The sequence below is a fragment of the Myotis brandtii genome, unplaced genomic scaffold (genome assembly GCF_000412655.1).
Source record: "Myotis brandtii unplaced genomic scaffold, ASM41265v1 scaffold7, whole genome shotgun sequence".
Lineage (NCBI taxonomy): Eukaryota > Metazoa > Chordata > Mammalia > Chiroptera > Vespertilionidae > Myotis > Myotis brandtii.
This window is the reverse complement of record NW_005370740.1, coordinates 112581-127197: the sequence shown is the minus strand read 5'-3', so window position 1 is coordinate 127197 and position 14617 is coordinate 112581. Positions and strand designations below refer to the sequence as shown.

The following is a 14617-nucleotide window of genomic DNA, read 5'->3' as shown; positions in this document are numbered from 1 at the left end:
TCTGGGTGAAGTGCCAGGAGCCAATGGCTGCCTAGGAGGCAGAGCTTTGATGCTGACTGGCATAGAAACCGACCACTCAGAACCTAATCTGGGTGAACTATGAAGGCAGAACCTAAGGTGGGGGCTGAGGAGGAGTTTAAAGGGCAACAGCTATTTGGAGTATGGTGTAAGAAAGCGGTTCAATTTCTTAATGACTGCTTTGGCAATGTAGTGCATATGGCTGGCTATCAGTCCAGATATAGGGATTATGTGTTTTTGTCTGCCAAGAGCATCTCCTCCTGCTGAAAAAAGCTTCCCCCCCCCTCCATTTAAGCAATCCTATCCTATATAATCTATCTATACTAATAAAAGGGTAATATGCTAATTAGACCGGGTCAACCAGCCATCTTTCATATGTCCGACTTCCTTCTGGACAAAGCCATGGTGGTGGGGGCCAAGGCAGAGGCAGTTAGGAGCAATCAGGCCAGCAGGGGAGGGCAGTTGGGGGCGAGATCAGGCTGGCAGGGGAGGGATGTTGAGGGTGAGATCAGGCCATCAGGGGAGAGCAGTTAGGGGCGATGAGGCAGGCAGAGGCAGTTAGGGGCGATCAGGCCAGTAGGGGAGGGCAGTTAGGGGTGATATCAGGCTGGCAGGGGAGGGCAGTTGGGGGCAGTCAGTGCAGCAGGGGAGGGCAGTTGGGGGCGAAATCAGGCCAGCAGGGGAGGGCTGTTGGGGGCAAGATCAGGCCGGCAGGGGAGGGCTGTTGGGGGTGAGATAAAGCTGGCAGGGGAGGGTAGTTAGGGGCGATCAGGCAAGCTGGCAGAGGCAGTTAGGGGTGATCAGGCAGGCAGGCAGAGGCAGTTAGGGGCGACAAGGCAGGCAGGCAGAGAGGTTAGGGGCAATCAGGCAAGCAGGCAATGGGGTTAGGGGCAATCAGGCAGGCCAGCAAAGGCAGTTCAGGGTGATCGGGCAGGTAGGCAGGTGAGCGGTTAGAAGCCAGCAGTCCCAGATTGTGAGAGGGATGTCTGACCACTGGTTTAGTCCCGATCCCACACGGGCCTAAATCGGCGGTTGGACATCCCCCAAGGGGTCCCCAATTGGAGAGGGTGCAGGCTGGGCTGAGGGAACCCCCTAGCCCCGTTCATGAATTGGGGGCGAGATCAGGCCGGCAGGGGAGGGCAGTTAGGGGATATCAGGCAAGAAGGCAGAGGCAGCTAGGGGTGATCAGGCAGGCAGGCAGAGAGGTTAGGGGCAATCAGGCAGGCAGGCAGGCAAAGGCAATTCAGGGCGATCAGGCAGGCAGGCAGGTGAGCAGTTAGAAGCCAGCAGTCCCAGATTGCGAGGGGGATGTCTGACCGCCAATTTAGGCCTGTGGGATCGTGCCTAAACCAGCAGTCGGACATCCCCCAAGGGGTCCCTGATTGGAGAGGGTGTAGGCTGGGCTGAGGGAACCCCCTCCCCCCCATACACGATTTTGTGCACTGGGCCACTAGTTTAAACATAAAATGGGAAACCATAAAAATCTTAGAAAAATCCATAGGCAGCAAAATATCAGACATATGTCATAGCAGTATCTTTACTGATAAATCTCCTATGACAATGGAAACTAAGGAGAAAATAAACAAATAGAACTACATCAAAATAAAAAGCTTCTGCACAGCAAAAGAAACCATCAACAAAATAACAAGAGAGTCCAATGCATGGAAGAACATATTTGCCAATGTTATCTCCGATAAAGGTTTAATCTCCAACATTTATAGGGAACTCATACAACTTAACAAAAGGAAGATAAACAATCCAATGAAAAAATGGGCAAAGAACCTAAATAGGCACTTTTTGAAAGTGGACATACAGAAGGCCAAGAGACATATGAAAAAATGCTCAAAGTCACTGATCATTTGAGAGATGCAAATCAAAACAACAATCGGGTACTACCTTACACCTGTCAGAAAGGCTATCATCAACAAATCAATAAATGGCAAGTGCTGGCAAGGATGTGGAGAAAAAGGAACCCTCATACACTATTGGTCGGAATGCAGACTGGTGCAGCCTCTGTGGGAAACATATGGAGTTTCCTCAAAAATTAAAAATGGAACTCCTATTTGGCCCAGTAATCGTACTTCTAGGAGTATATCCCAAGAAATCAGAAACACCATTAAGAAAGAATATATGTACCTCTATGTTCATAGCAACACAATTCACCATAGCTAAGATTTGGAAACAGCCTAAGTGCCCATCAGTAGATGTGTCGATTAAAAAACTGTGGTGCATCTACACAATGGAATACTACGCTGCTATAAAAAAACAAGAACTCTTACCATTTGCAACAGCATGGATGTACATGGAGAGCAATATGCTAAGCGAAATAAGCCAGTCAGAGAAAGAGAAATATCACATGATCTCACTCATTTGTGAAATATAGTGAACAACATAAAGTGATGAACAAAAATATATCCAGAGACATAGAAGCATCGAACAGACCAACAAACTTCAGAGGGAAGGCAGGGGATGGTGGCGGGGAGGGGGTAGGAGATCAACCAAATGACTTGTATCCATGCATATGAGCATGACCAATAAACACAGACACTAGGGGGGTGAGGGCATGTGCTAGGGTGTGAGGGTGGCCAGGGCGAAGCCAATGGAGAAAAAGGAGACATATGTAAAACTTTCAACAATAAATAATTAAAAATAAGTACATAAAGACACAGAAATGGGTGGCCATAGGAATCTAATTAGAGTATTGGTTTGGCATACCTGGTAGACATAGGAAAGAATCCACTGTTGACTGTTGGTTTTATCTAGCTGTGTCCCTGAGTAGAGGCCAATAGGTATGGGTGGCAAATCAGAGGACAGAAAACTTGGATTTTAATTTTTAAGAGGAACTTGCAAAATCAATACCAACCTTTTTTTTCCCCATTTCTAACTCCTAACATGTAGTGGAAACAGCCTTAAAATGAGACAAAGACTAGGAAAATGCAAAGTGGTGAGTGCTCATGTGCATCTAGGTAGCTAGGGCAGAAGGGCATGAAAAGTATTCTTGGTGACCTCACTAATTGGGCTGTTACTTGTCTCTTTGCCAGTGTTTGTCCAGCATGATGCTGCTCAACTCTACTTCACAATCTGGAACCTAATTAAGGGCCAAATCACTGATGTGGACTTGGTAAGATTCTAGAAATAGAGAACTAAAAAGTTTAAGATGCTGCTCATTTAACTCATTAAGCAATTGTTAATGCAATGTATAGAGGGTATTACTAGTAAAAGAGAAAATTCTATAAAATGGTTATCACAATTCCATAATATTATTAATGTTATTATTTTGTACCTTTTTTAGTAGAGCCAAGAGCATTAGTGGCTGCCATTTCTGGAGCTTCTATCTCGTGGCTCCCACTTCTGGAAATTATCCTGACCTCGTCCATTTATGGCTGTGTCCTTCTTATCTCTCCCCTCCTCTGTCTTATAGGTAGAGAGACTGCAGGCCCTGTATACAATCCGGATGAAGGAGTCCTTTATTTGCCTTGAATGTACCATAGAGAGTAGCAGAAACAGTAGCATGCTGACCCTCCCACTTTCTCTTTTTGATATGGACTCAAAGCCCCTGAAAACAGTGGTAAGGGATTTCTCTTGGTGAATTTCCTGTTCCCATGTAACCCAGTGTTGCCAATGCCTCTTGATTCTTTTTTAAAAATTGAATTTATTGGGGTGACATTGGTTCAAAGAACCATACAGATATACAACTCAATAAAACATCATCTGCACACTGCATCGTGCATCCATCACCCCAAGCAAAGTTTCTTTCCATCGCCATTCTCCCCCCTTTGCCCACCTCCACCTACCCTCACCCCTTTCCCTTTGACTATCATCATACTGTTGTGTATGTCTGTGTGTGTGTATGTGTGTGTGTGCAAAAGTAGGTTTATAGTTGTTTGTATGGAAAAATATATAATACAAGAATAAATAATATTACAAGAATAAACTCTGTGTTTCGTGTACTCACAACTGTAAACCTACTTTTGCTCACCCGTGTGTGTGTGTGTGTGTGTGTGTGTGTGTGTGTGTGTGTGTGTTTGTTTTTTGCCTAATCCCTTCACCTTCTTGCTTCTTCAGTTTACTAATTGGGCTTTTTAGCTCACCCTTGACTTTTAAAAAGTCATTTCTGTTTTCTTTGCATGGCTCTGCCTAAGTTCTCCTTTGATTTGACAAAAAAATAATTTCCCCTCCTATTTCCACTTTCAAGTGCCCCCTCCTGTTTTTTTCTTTCTGATCAGTAGGTACTTTTTGAGATCCTGACCTCTGGGCCAGACATTAAGGGGGACATAGAGATAACTAAAATAAAAGCTTAAATCCCCATCTGCAGGGTGAGGGGATGTATTCTAGATGGGAAATACCAACCCTGTTTTATTTTTTGTTCTCCTGGGACAGGAGGATGCCCTTCACTGCTTCTTTCAGCCCAGGGAGTTGTCAAACAAGGACAAATGTTTCTGTGAGAACTGTGGGAAGAAGACCCATGGGAAACAGGTACTCACTCCATGAAACCAGATTCTTCCCCAGTCCAGGTTGCCCCAGGAGGGTTTCCCAAAAGACTTCACAGAGTCACCAAGGCACCTCATGGGGACTGAGGGAGGGATTCCTAATTGGGCCCCTGGATTCTAGGGCTCCTCAGATCACGTCACTGAGAGGGACAGAGCCTTTAAGGATAAGAAGAGAAGGTCTTAGAGCAGGGGCAGAGTTTTTTCCTCAAGACTAGACTAACTCCATAGAGCAGATTCTATTGTTGCCCTGGATTCCAGGGCCTGTACAGAATCTGGGCTGCTCAGGCCTTCTGCACGAGAACTCAACAGATAGCCAATAGGACCTCCACTGTGTATTGTATCATTCTGCTCCCCCTCTTTTTTTCTTTTACAAGCTCATGTATTTTAGTAGTTTAAACAGACATTTCAGAAAACAATTAGGATAAAAGATAACACTTCAGAAACTGCACTGTGTTCACTGAAAGTACATTTAGATAATTAATAGAGGATTGCTAATACACTTAATTTTTTATCATTTCACACTCATAACAACTTTAAAAATGTTGGTAATAAATTAGGAAATTCTCATGTTAAATGCTATAACAATATTTAGTATTTTAAGTTTATCAATATTTAAAGTTTTAAACATGATGAATGTACTTTTTGCTTGTTAAATTATCTAGGTTGGATTGGTGATAATGCCAGTAGCAGGAGATAATGTAGTATATCTAAATTGTTTCTGTGTTTATTTAACAACACTCATAGCAGAGAAAGCAGTCTCTCAAATGTATGTTTAAGGGAATGGAAGAAGAGGAATCCATAGGCAGCAAAATATCAGACATATCTCATAGCAATATGGGACGACATCAAAATAAAAAGTTTCTGCACAGCAAAAGAAACTATCAACAAAATAACAAGAGAGCCCACTGCATGGGAGAACATATTTGCCAATGTTACATCTGATAAGGGTTAATCTCTAAAATTTTTAGGGAACTTATACAACTTAACAAAAGGAAAATAAACAATCCAATAAAAAATGGGCAAAGAACCTAAATAGGCACTTTTTGAAAGTGGACATACAGAAGGCCAAGAGACATATGAAAAAATGCTCAAAGTCACTGATCATTCAAGAGATGCAAATCAAAACAACAATCAGGTACCATCTCACACATGTCAGAATGGCTATCATCAACAAATCAACAAATGACAAGTGCTGGCAAGGATGTGGAGAAAAGGGAACCCTCATACACTGCTCTTGGGAATGCAGACTGGTGCAGCAGCTGTGGAAAACAGTATGGAGTTTCCTCAAAAATTAAAAATGGAACTCCTGTTTGGCCCAGTAATCCCATTTCTAGGAATATATCCCAAGAAATCAGAAACACCTATAAGAAAGAATATATGCACCCCTATGTTCATAGCAGCACAATGTTTAAGGGAATGGAAGAAGAAGCTATGAGTTGGAAACAGCCGAAGGACCCATCAGCAGATGAGTGGGTTAGAAAACTGTAGTACATCTACATAATGAAAGACGATGCTGTTGTAAAAAAGCAAGAACTCTTACCATTTGCCACAGCATGATGGATCTGGAGAGCATTATGCTAAGCAAAATAAGCCAGTCAGAGAAAGATAAGTATCACATGATCTCACTCATTTGTGGAATATAATGAACAACATAAGATGAACAAAACAAAAATATATCCAGAGACATAGAAGCATCAAACAGACCGTCAAACCTCAGAGGGAAGGCAGGGGAGGGTGGGCGAGGGGGAGAGTGGTAAGAGATCAATCAAAGAACTTGTATGCATATAAGCATAACCAATGGACACAGACAATAGTGGGTGAAGGCCTGGGCTGGGGCTGGGGGGGTGGGCGCTGGGAGAGGACAATGGGGGGAAAAGGAAGCATATGTAATTCTAAAGAATTAAAAGTAAATAAGTAAAAATTTAATTTTGAAAAAATAAAAAGAAAATATTTTATAAAAAAGAAGAGATTTTATTTATTTATTGACTTATTTATTTTTTCAATTGTTTACACTATTACAGATGTCCCCATTCCCTTCCTCTCCCTTTGCCCACCTTCATCCAGCCCCTACCACCCTATCCCTGGCCTTCACCACACTGTTGTCTTTATCCATGGGATATGTATCTGCTTCCCTTTTAACATACCTTTTGCTGTGGTATTTCTCTGAATTTACCCATTTCAAGTGCCTTAGGATTTCATCTCCACAGTGATTTTGCTTTTGTAGGTCTTGAAGCTGACGCATTTGCCCCAGACCTTGACAATCCACCTTATGCGGTTTTCCATCAGGAATTCACGGACAGAAAAAATCTGCCACTCACTGTATTTCCCCCAGAGCTTGGATTTAAATCAGTTTCTTCTGACTGATAAAGACCTCTGCAATGCTGAGTACCAGGTGACATGCTCCTCACCTCCTGTCCCCTGCCATCTCATTAGACACTGTGTCCCTTTGATTTTGCCCATCTCCCCTAGGCTGCTTGAAGTTACACACTCAGAAATGACATTTTGGGGTGTCTCATCTGTGTCATTCTTTCATCTCAGAAATTATGTCTTCTGCTCTTCATGTTTGGTATACAAAAAGGAAGGAAAACTCACAACAACAAGGTGTAATTAATAGAAACATTTTCGTATATTCAAGAAACACTTATTTTTAAAAATAGTATTTTAATGATTGAGACCTGTGTGTTTTTAACAACAATGGCAAATTGTTATCACCGTGCCACCACCACCATCACCACCACCCTCATTTGCTCTTTATAGCTGCTTTTCTTAAAGATTCAAAAGACTATATTTATAAATATTGGGTTTGTACTCATATAGCTCATAGCATGGGGAGTAGGAACCTGAGGGAAAGAACCCATAATTCAGGACCTTCCTTTTAATAAGATGTGTAGTACTTACATGTACATAGGTAAACACAATGGGCTCTAAATATAACACCAACCAAGTTTTTTTCTTAAAGCAGCTTATGTCCACTTTGAGGGTAATAAGGAAGTGGCCAGTACATTGGACCAAATTTAATCAAAGTAACGTTGAATTCATCTGTCCTGACCTAATAACTTATTGAAAAATTATGAGAAAAAAGTGACATAAATATATTTTCTCTATACGTTTGAAATTATACATTTAGCACATTCTACTTTTAGCTGTATATACCCATTTCTGAACTGTTTTGTTCCAGTGGTCTGTTTACTATTCATGCTCTACTTATTTTAAATATTGAGGCCTGGTAATATGTTAGAATAGCTTATATTATAATGTAGTTTCTTTATCAATTCAGGGCATATACACTTTATAGGATTCTCATTTTTTCCCTAGTTTTCTTTATTTTTACTTGCACAGTTTACCTGATGAAGTATATCTAAAAATTTTTTCTACTTAAAAACAACACTCCCCAGGGAACCCCCGATTTGTTCCCCTGCAGATCACTGGGGAAAGGGATAGAATAATGAAGGTGGAGGTAAGCACATGCCTTAGAAGTCAAAATGATGCAAGGAGAGGTGCTTGACCATAGAGGCCTGTCCATCTAACCTGGAGAAGGAATGGATTGGTCAGGAGGCAGGCCAGTGCAAGCTTGGGAAAGCTTGAGAAGTTGGTTGTTTATTTTGAAAAAGCTCCTGGTGCATCCCAAGCCTGAGAAAATATAACTCCAGGGAACAAAGAGTTATCTCTCTCCCTCAATAATGTGCACTCATCCGTTCTTTCCTGTATTATCTCTATAGCAACCATGTAGGTTTAGCAGCCCTGCCTAGGGCCCATGGCAGACCTCCTGAGCTTAAAAGGACTAAGCTTTAATATGAAACAGAAACTCTGGACATTGGCCTTTGTTTTGATCTTGATGAAGACAAGATTGGATTTTTTCCAATTTGGGATGGAGGGAAATGGGACATTGGGAACCCACAGGCAGCCTTCTATTTCAACTGGAATAAATCTTGCCACACCACACACATACCTCCCTCCCCCGCATACACACACATACACACAAACAACAACCACCACAAAAAAAATTTGTGGAAAAATTTGAATATATTCTAAAGTAGTGACGAATTATGCAATGAATCCCCATGTCCATCAAGCAGCTTAAACAGTTACCAAAACTCATGGCTAGTCTTGCTTTATCTATACCCTCATTCTCTTCTTTCCTTGACAGTCTCCTGGATTATTTTGAAGTAAAACCCAGATACTATACCATTTCATTAGTATTTCACTGTCTCTCTAAAGAATAAACATGCTTTTTCTAAACATAACCAATTCTACCTCATAATTCCTTAATATAATCTAATATCCAGACAATATTCAGATTCCCCTGACTGCCTTGTAATTTGGTTTGAATCCAGATATAAACAAGATCTGCACGTGCATTTGCTTAAGTTTGTTCCCTCCTTCTCTCCCTTCCTTTCTTCTTTTAGGTTAAGTTTCATATTTTATGTTTTCTCTCATTTTCTTTACCTTGCAATTCATTTGGTTGAGTTTTTTTTTTATAGATATCTAACATTGGCTGGTTGAGATTTAACATGTTCCTCTATCCTTGTATTTCTTGCAAACTAAGTAGTCAGATCTAGATAATTGTCTTGCATTTTAAAAATCCAGCATAAAGTCTCCAAATGAAAATAGGGAATAATTTGAGCCCCTCTTTAGGTGACTTAGCATCATTTGCACTATCCTCACCCCTGTCCTGCTTCATTGATCCTGTTTCTAAGTCTCAGGTTAGGAACATTATTTGACTGGTTGGGAAAACAGAATATTCCTAACTAACATGGAGATCCTGTTCATAATAAATCAAAACTCTATCTTTCCTACCACTGTCCCCTTTTCATCTAGAATTATTTATCTTGACTTTCTAAGTTTGAGTGAATAGAATCACTTAATGCCAAATCTAATGGATACTTCTTGGTCTTACATGATATTTCTGTGATATTCTGTGCTAATGATCCTATTTTTCTTCAAAATTTATCTACCCTAGTTTTCTCTTTTTCTGGATCCTTTCATGCCCATCCTTTTTTGTAATTTATTTATTTTTATTTTTAATTGATTTTTTAGAGAGAGGGAAAGGGAGAGGGAGAGATGATAGGAACATTGATAATAGAGAAACATTGATTGGCTGCCTCCTGCACCTCCTTACTGGGGATCAAGCTTGCATCCCTGGCATATGCCCTGACTGGAAACATAACCAGCAAACTCTTGGTGCATGGGACCACGCTCAAGCCACTGAGCGTGGCTTGATTTCAACACAGGCTGGGCATGTTGGTATTTAGTTTTAATTTTGTTCTTTCTTCTTCCCATTTTTTATATATCATTGTATTAATTCTCATAGTTTCAATGATCACCTCAAACTGAACACTTGTAAATATGTATCTCCTGTCCAGATCTCTCTCTTGACCTCCAAACCAGTATACTCATCTCCTAGTGAATGTTGTTACACAGTCCCCAAATTCATTATCTTAATTCTCAAACAGTTCTGTTCCATATTTAATTTTATGGTACCAGCATCTTCCTGAAATCTGGGATTCATCTTTTTTTAAAAAATATTTTTTTATTGATTTCAGAGAGAGAGAGGGAGAGGGAGAGATAAATAGAAACATTGATGATGTGAGAGAATCATTGATCAGCTGCCTCCTGCCCGCCCACAACTGGGGATTGAGCCCGCAGACCGGGCATATGCCTTGACCAGGAAGCGAACCGAGACCTTCTGGTTCACAGGTTGACACTCAACCTGGGATTCATCTTTATAGTGCCTTTGGCTTACTCCCCATCTCTGCATCCAGTCAGTTACAATGTACATTTAATTTTGCACAAATCTGTTTTCTCATCTCCACCTTTACTCTCACTTCCTCAGTATAGTGTAGGGTTTAAAAGCTTGAGCTTTGAAACCAGATTGGCCTGGGTTGAAATCCTACCTCTTTTGAACTTTGGGTAAATTACTTTACCCCCGTGAGCTTAGATTTCACCTCTGTAAAGTAGGATTTATAGGCTTGTGTGAATATTAAATGAAATAATGCATGTAAAAACTTGGCCAAATGCATAGTGAATGCTAAAAGTTAGCTATAATTATGTCAATAATGATTATCATTTTAGTGCTCACACTGATATTAATTATTCAGGTTATTATCATTTCTCCCTTGCACGATCATGGTACTCTAACGTGTCTCATTGGTTTCCTTCTCACATGAACTCTCAATCCATTTTTCAAACCACATTATTTCAGTGTATTTCTCAAACACAAATCTTATGGACTTCCCAGTGCCCTCCCTGACTTCCTTTTCCTCAATATGCTCTGCAATGTTATGCTGCAGAACCTTTGCAGTTTCTGGGTCCATTTTGAGTATACCCCCTTTCCATAACTTGTCTACTAATCTTGTTCATTCTGGAAAAGATCATTTCAAGCATGTCTTCTCTGGAGAGCTTTCCCCCCAGCTCCTCAGCCTTTCCTCAGCTGGTTGTTCCTTTTCCTTTTTTTGTGCAAAAGTTGAGTTTTCCAGAATTTACCTGTAAATACATCTGGCATAAAACATGACATTCTAATTCTGGCTTACTTAGCTGTGAAATTATTGAAGTCAAGGAATGTTTTCTAGTCCCCTTGAAGTACCAGGGCCTGGCATGGAGTAGTCACTGAATAAACAAGTAATGAAATGTTTCCTTATTTTAAAGTAGGGTTAGAAAAAGAAGGATGACGGGCGAATAATTTTATGCCTTGTGTTCTTTCAGCTTGAAGGACTATATGAACTCTTTGCTGTGATTGCCCATGTGGGGCTGCCTGACTTTGGTCATTACTGTGCCTATATCCGGAATTCTGTAGATGGAAAATGGTTCTGTTTCAATGATTCCAGTGTTTGTTGGGTAAGGAGCATCATCTAAATTGCCTCTTGCCCTAGATTAGCTACCTCTGCTAAATTCTGAGCCCAGGGCTAGATGGGTCCTCAAGGTCAAGCAAGCCCATTATTGTTCTCTGTGTGTGGGACATTTTATGAGCTTGAAAGCTGTTTTCTGCATGAAGTGTCCAAATGGTCTCTAAGAGTCCACTTAGCTCAATGTCTATATTTTTGATGTTCTAAGCTCAGTGCCTTCGAGCTCTGTGGGAAATTTATGGAAAGCAAGAAAAGTTAGAAATACGAAGTTAGAACTCTGGGCTGAACATAACCAAGTGTAAACAGAGGGACAAGGGTACTGAAAGAAACTTCATTTACATGGCATTTATCACTAGATGCTGTGGGTTTGGGGAGTTCCTAGGGGTAGGTTTATCTGAAGGAGTGAGGGAGGGCAGAATGTAGCACCCTGTACTCTCTGGATGCTTCACAGATGTCAGCTGGTTGCTTCACTTTCTATGTTATATACTTCCAGGTATCCTGGGAAGATATCCGATGTACCTATGGAAATCATAACTGCCGCTGGTAAGAGAAGTGTTAGTGATGGAAACCAGTGAGCTTACACAGGATTCTTATTGCTGTGTGACACTCTCATGGATTCAACTGCCCCTTATATTTACATAACTCCTCAGTGACTAACTGGCCAGCCTCATCTTTCAATACCCATCCCATTGCACCATATTTTCTCATAATTTAGACTCCAACAATAACTAAAGAGGAAGCTGCTCCCCAAACATCAGATCCTCCATTTTTTCTTCATGACTTTGCACATGCAGTTCTGGCCAGTATTACCCTCTCTTAACTTATCATCAAGGCAAAGTCCTATCCATACTTCAGTACCTCTGCTCATGGTCTTTTCCTACTCTTTTAATGCCTTGTACTGATTCACCCAGGTATATCTGTAGGGGCTTCTCATGTGCTTTCACTGCGTTTTGAGCATACTTCTTTTATAGAAAGGGTCACACTCTTTTGTTTATGTAACTTTCACATTAGACCACAAACTCTTTGGGGGCAAGGATCAATCACTCATTTTCTCTTTCTTTGTCTGGTGCAGTGGCTTGTGTTAGTAAATATCAATAACTATTTTTTAGAAATCAATAACTACAAAGAGGAAACTGGAAAGAAAAAAAGCCGGGTGAAATTAAATCAGAGACTTTATAAGTTTTCCCAGCTAAGTTTCTGGGTTAGGGTGATATTTGAGATGATTTCAGCCACAGAAGTAGGCCAGATCATTTGAAAAATAATGAATGAGCTAGAATTTGTGTTTGAAATCCTTCTCCAATGTTCCTTTTCTCTACTTTCTAACCACCTCCTTTGAATGCTCACTTTTTGTCACTTTCTGGTTGCCAGCGACTTCCCCATTATTTAAGTAACAGTTTGGCAAACTTTCTCTATAAAGGGCCAGAGAATAAATATTTTAGGCTTTGTGGGCCAATTTCTGTTGCAACTATTCAACTCTATCTTTGTAGTCAAAAGCAGCCACAGATAACTTATGAATGAATGAGCATAGCTGTGTTCCAGTTAAATTTATTTGCAAATACAGGATTGGATTTGACTCATGGATTCCTAGTTTGTCAACCCCTAATTTAGATGTTAACTAACTGCAGGTTAGTTGTTATTTTCCTAGGTCACACATTTTGTTTTCCTCTGGGGTGATGGATAGATGAACACTTTATCCAACAACCTGGAAAGTTTGTTGACTTTTTTCCTACTGTGAATTAATAATGTATCAGTTAACTATGAATGTTGCATTTCTGCTATGATGTTGCATTTTTTTTTCTTTCTAGGCGGGAAACTGCCTACCTTCTGGTGTACATGAAGACGGATTCCTAATGAATGTATCCTAAATCTTTAGGAACTGACAAAGTATCATTTTCCTTGTCTATTCCTGAATCTGCTCTTTTAAAAAGATTATGCAATGAGGAGAAGCACTGTTTTCAAATTGTATAATTAAACTTTATTTATAATCAGGGGTAATTATCAAAAGATTTAACAGTGACAATGCACAGGTCTAGATCAGTCAGAATGGATATTTCCATAAGTTGACTCTGGCCACATGGTTGGAGCAGTGTCCTGTGTGTTCCTAGTTGTGTAAGACATTAAGTGTTTAGTTGGGAGATTGTGGGAGTCCAGATGCTTTCAGGGGAAGAGAGACCTGGCCACCAATGGTAGTGGGAAGTATTCAGGTGGCAAAGGGCAATGGTAGGGAAGTATTTAAATATTTTACAACTTAGTATGACCATACTGGTTTGTATTGACTGAATATAATTTTTGTTTATACTTTAAAATTTTATTTTTAAAACCCATGTTAATTTCATAAAACTCAAGTGACAAATATGTATTGATTACCCACTCTTCATAAGAATGCATGCTAGGCACAATAATGAATAAAGTTTTTCTCTCAAAGGCATTTGCAGTTTAATGGACAGTGATTAAAATACATAAGGTTTTTGGTATAGGAATTCAGAGTAAAGGGAAATAACTTCCATTGTGGAGCCATGGGAGAAGACTTCAGGATGGAAAAAGGCTTAGGATGGAAGACAATGCATTTATAGGGAAAAGCATACTCAATGGCATGGTTGAAAAAGGCAAGGCTCAAGGTTCAGAAATTGCCTATCAACCTTGCTTCAAAAGAAGAAAGCAAGTGATAATGATGGCAGGTATGTGGGGCTCTGAATGTAGAGGATCTTGAACTGAACTAAGAAGTTAATAACTTAATTAATTTTAAGTTATCTTTATTGTTGAATGTATTACAGATGTCCCCCCTTTTTTCCCCATTGACCTCTTCTAGCCCACACACACTCCATGCCCCAGGCCTTCACCACACTATTGTTTGTGTCCCTGGGTTACAAGTTATTTGGTTAATCTCTTCCCATCCACCCACCCCGCCTTCCCTCTAAAATTTGACAGTCTGTTCCATGCTTCTATGTCTTTGGATTTATTTTGTTCATCCGTTTATTTTGTTCTATAGTATCACATGAGTGAGATCATGTGATACTTAATCTTCTCTGGTGGGCTTATTTTGCTTAGCATAATATTCTACAATTCCCTCCATGCTGTCTCAAATGATAAGATATCCTTTTTTTTTTTACTGCTGCATAGTATTCTATGGTATAGATATACCACAGCTTTTTTATCCACTCATCTACTGATGGGCACTTGGGCTGTTTTCAGATCTTAGCTATTGCAAATTGTGCTGCTGTGAACATAGGGTTGCATATATTCTTTCTGATTGGTGTTTCAGGTTTC

General features: G+C 40.3%; 1 protein-coding gene across 1 annotated transcript in view; it reads left to right on the top strand.

Moving 5' to 3' along the window:
- USP18 (ubiquitin specific peptidase 18) overlaps positions 1-14156 on the top strand; it is a 50217-nt gene extending 36061 nt beyond the window's left edge. Inside the window, exons 4-10 of the mRNA XM_014529934.1 lie at positions 3060-3139; positions 3440-3586; positions 4399-4494; positions 6733-6900; positions 11211-11342; positions 11844-11893; positions 13156-14156. Of these exons, the coding sequence (XP_014385420.1) occupies positions 3060-3139; positions 3440-3586; positions 4399-4494; positions 6733-6900; positions 11211-11342; positions 11844-11893; positions 13156-13201 (719 nt within the window). The 3' untranslated portion in view covers positions 13202-14156. The remainder of the gene's footprint in view (positions 1-3059; positions 3140-3439; positions 3587-4398; positions 4495-6732; positions 6901-11210; positions 11343-11843; positions 11894-13155) is intronic.
- The last annotated feature ends 461 nt before the right edge of the window (positions 14157-14617 follow it).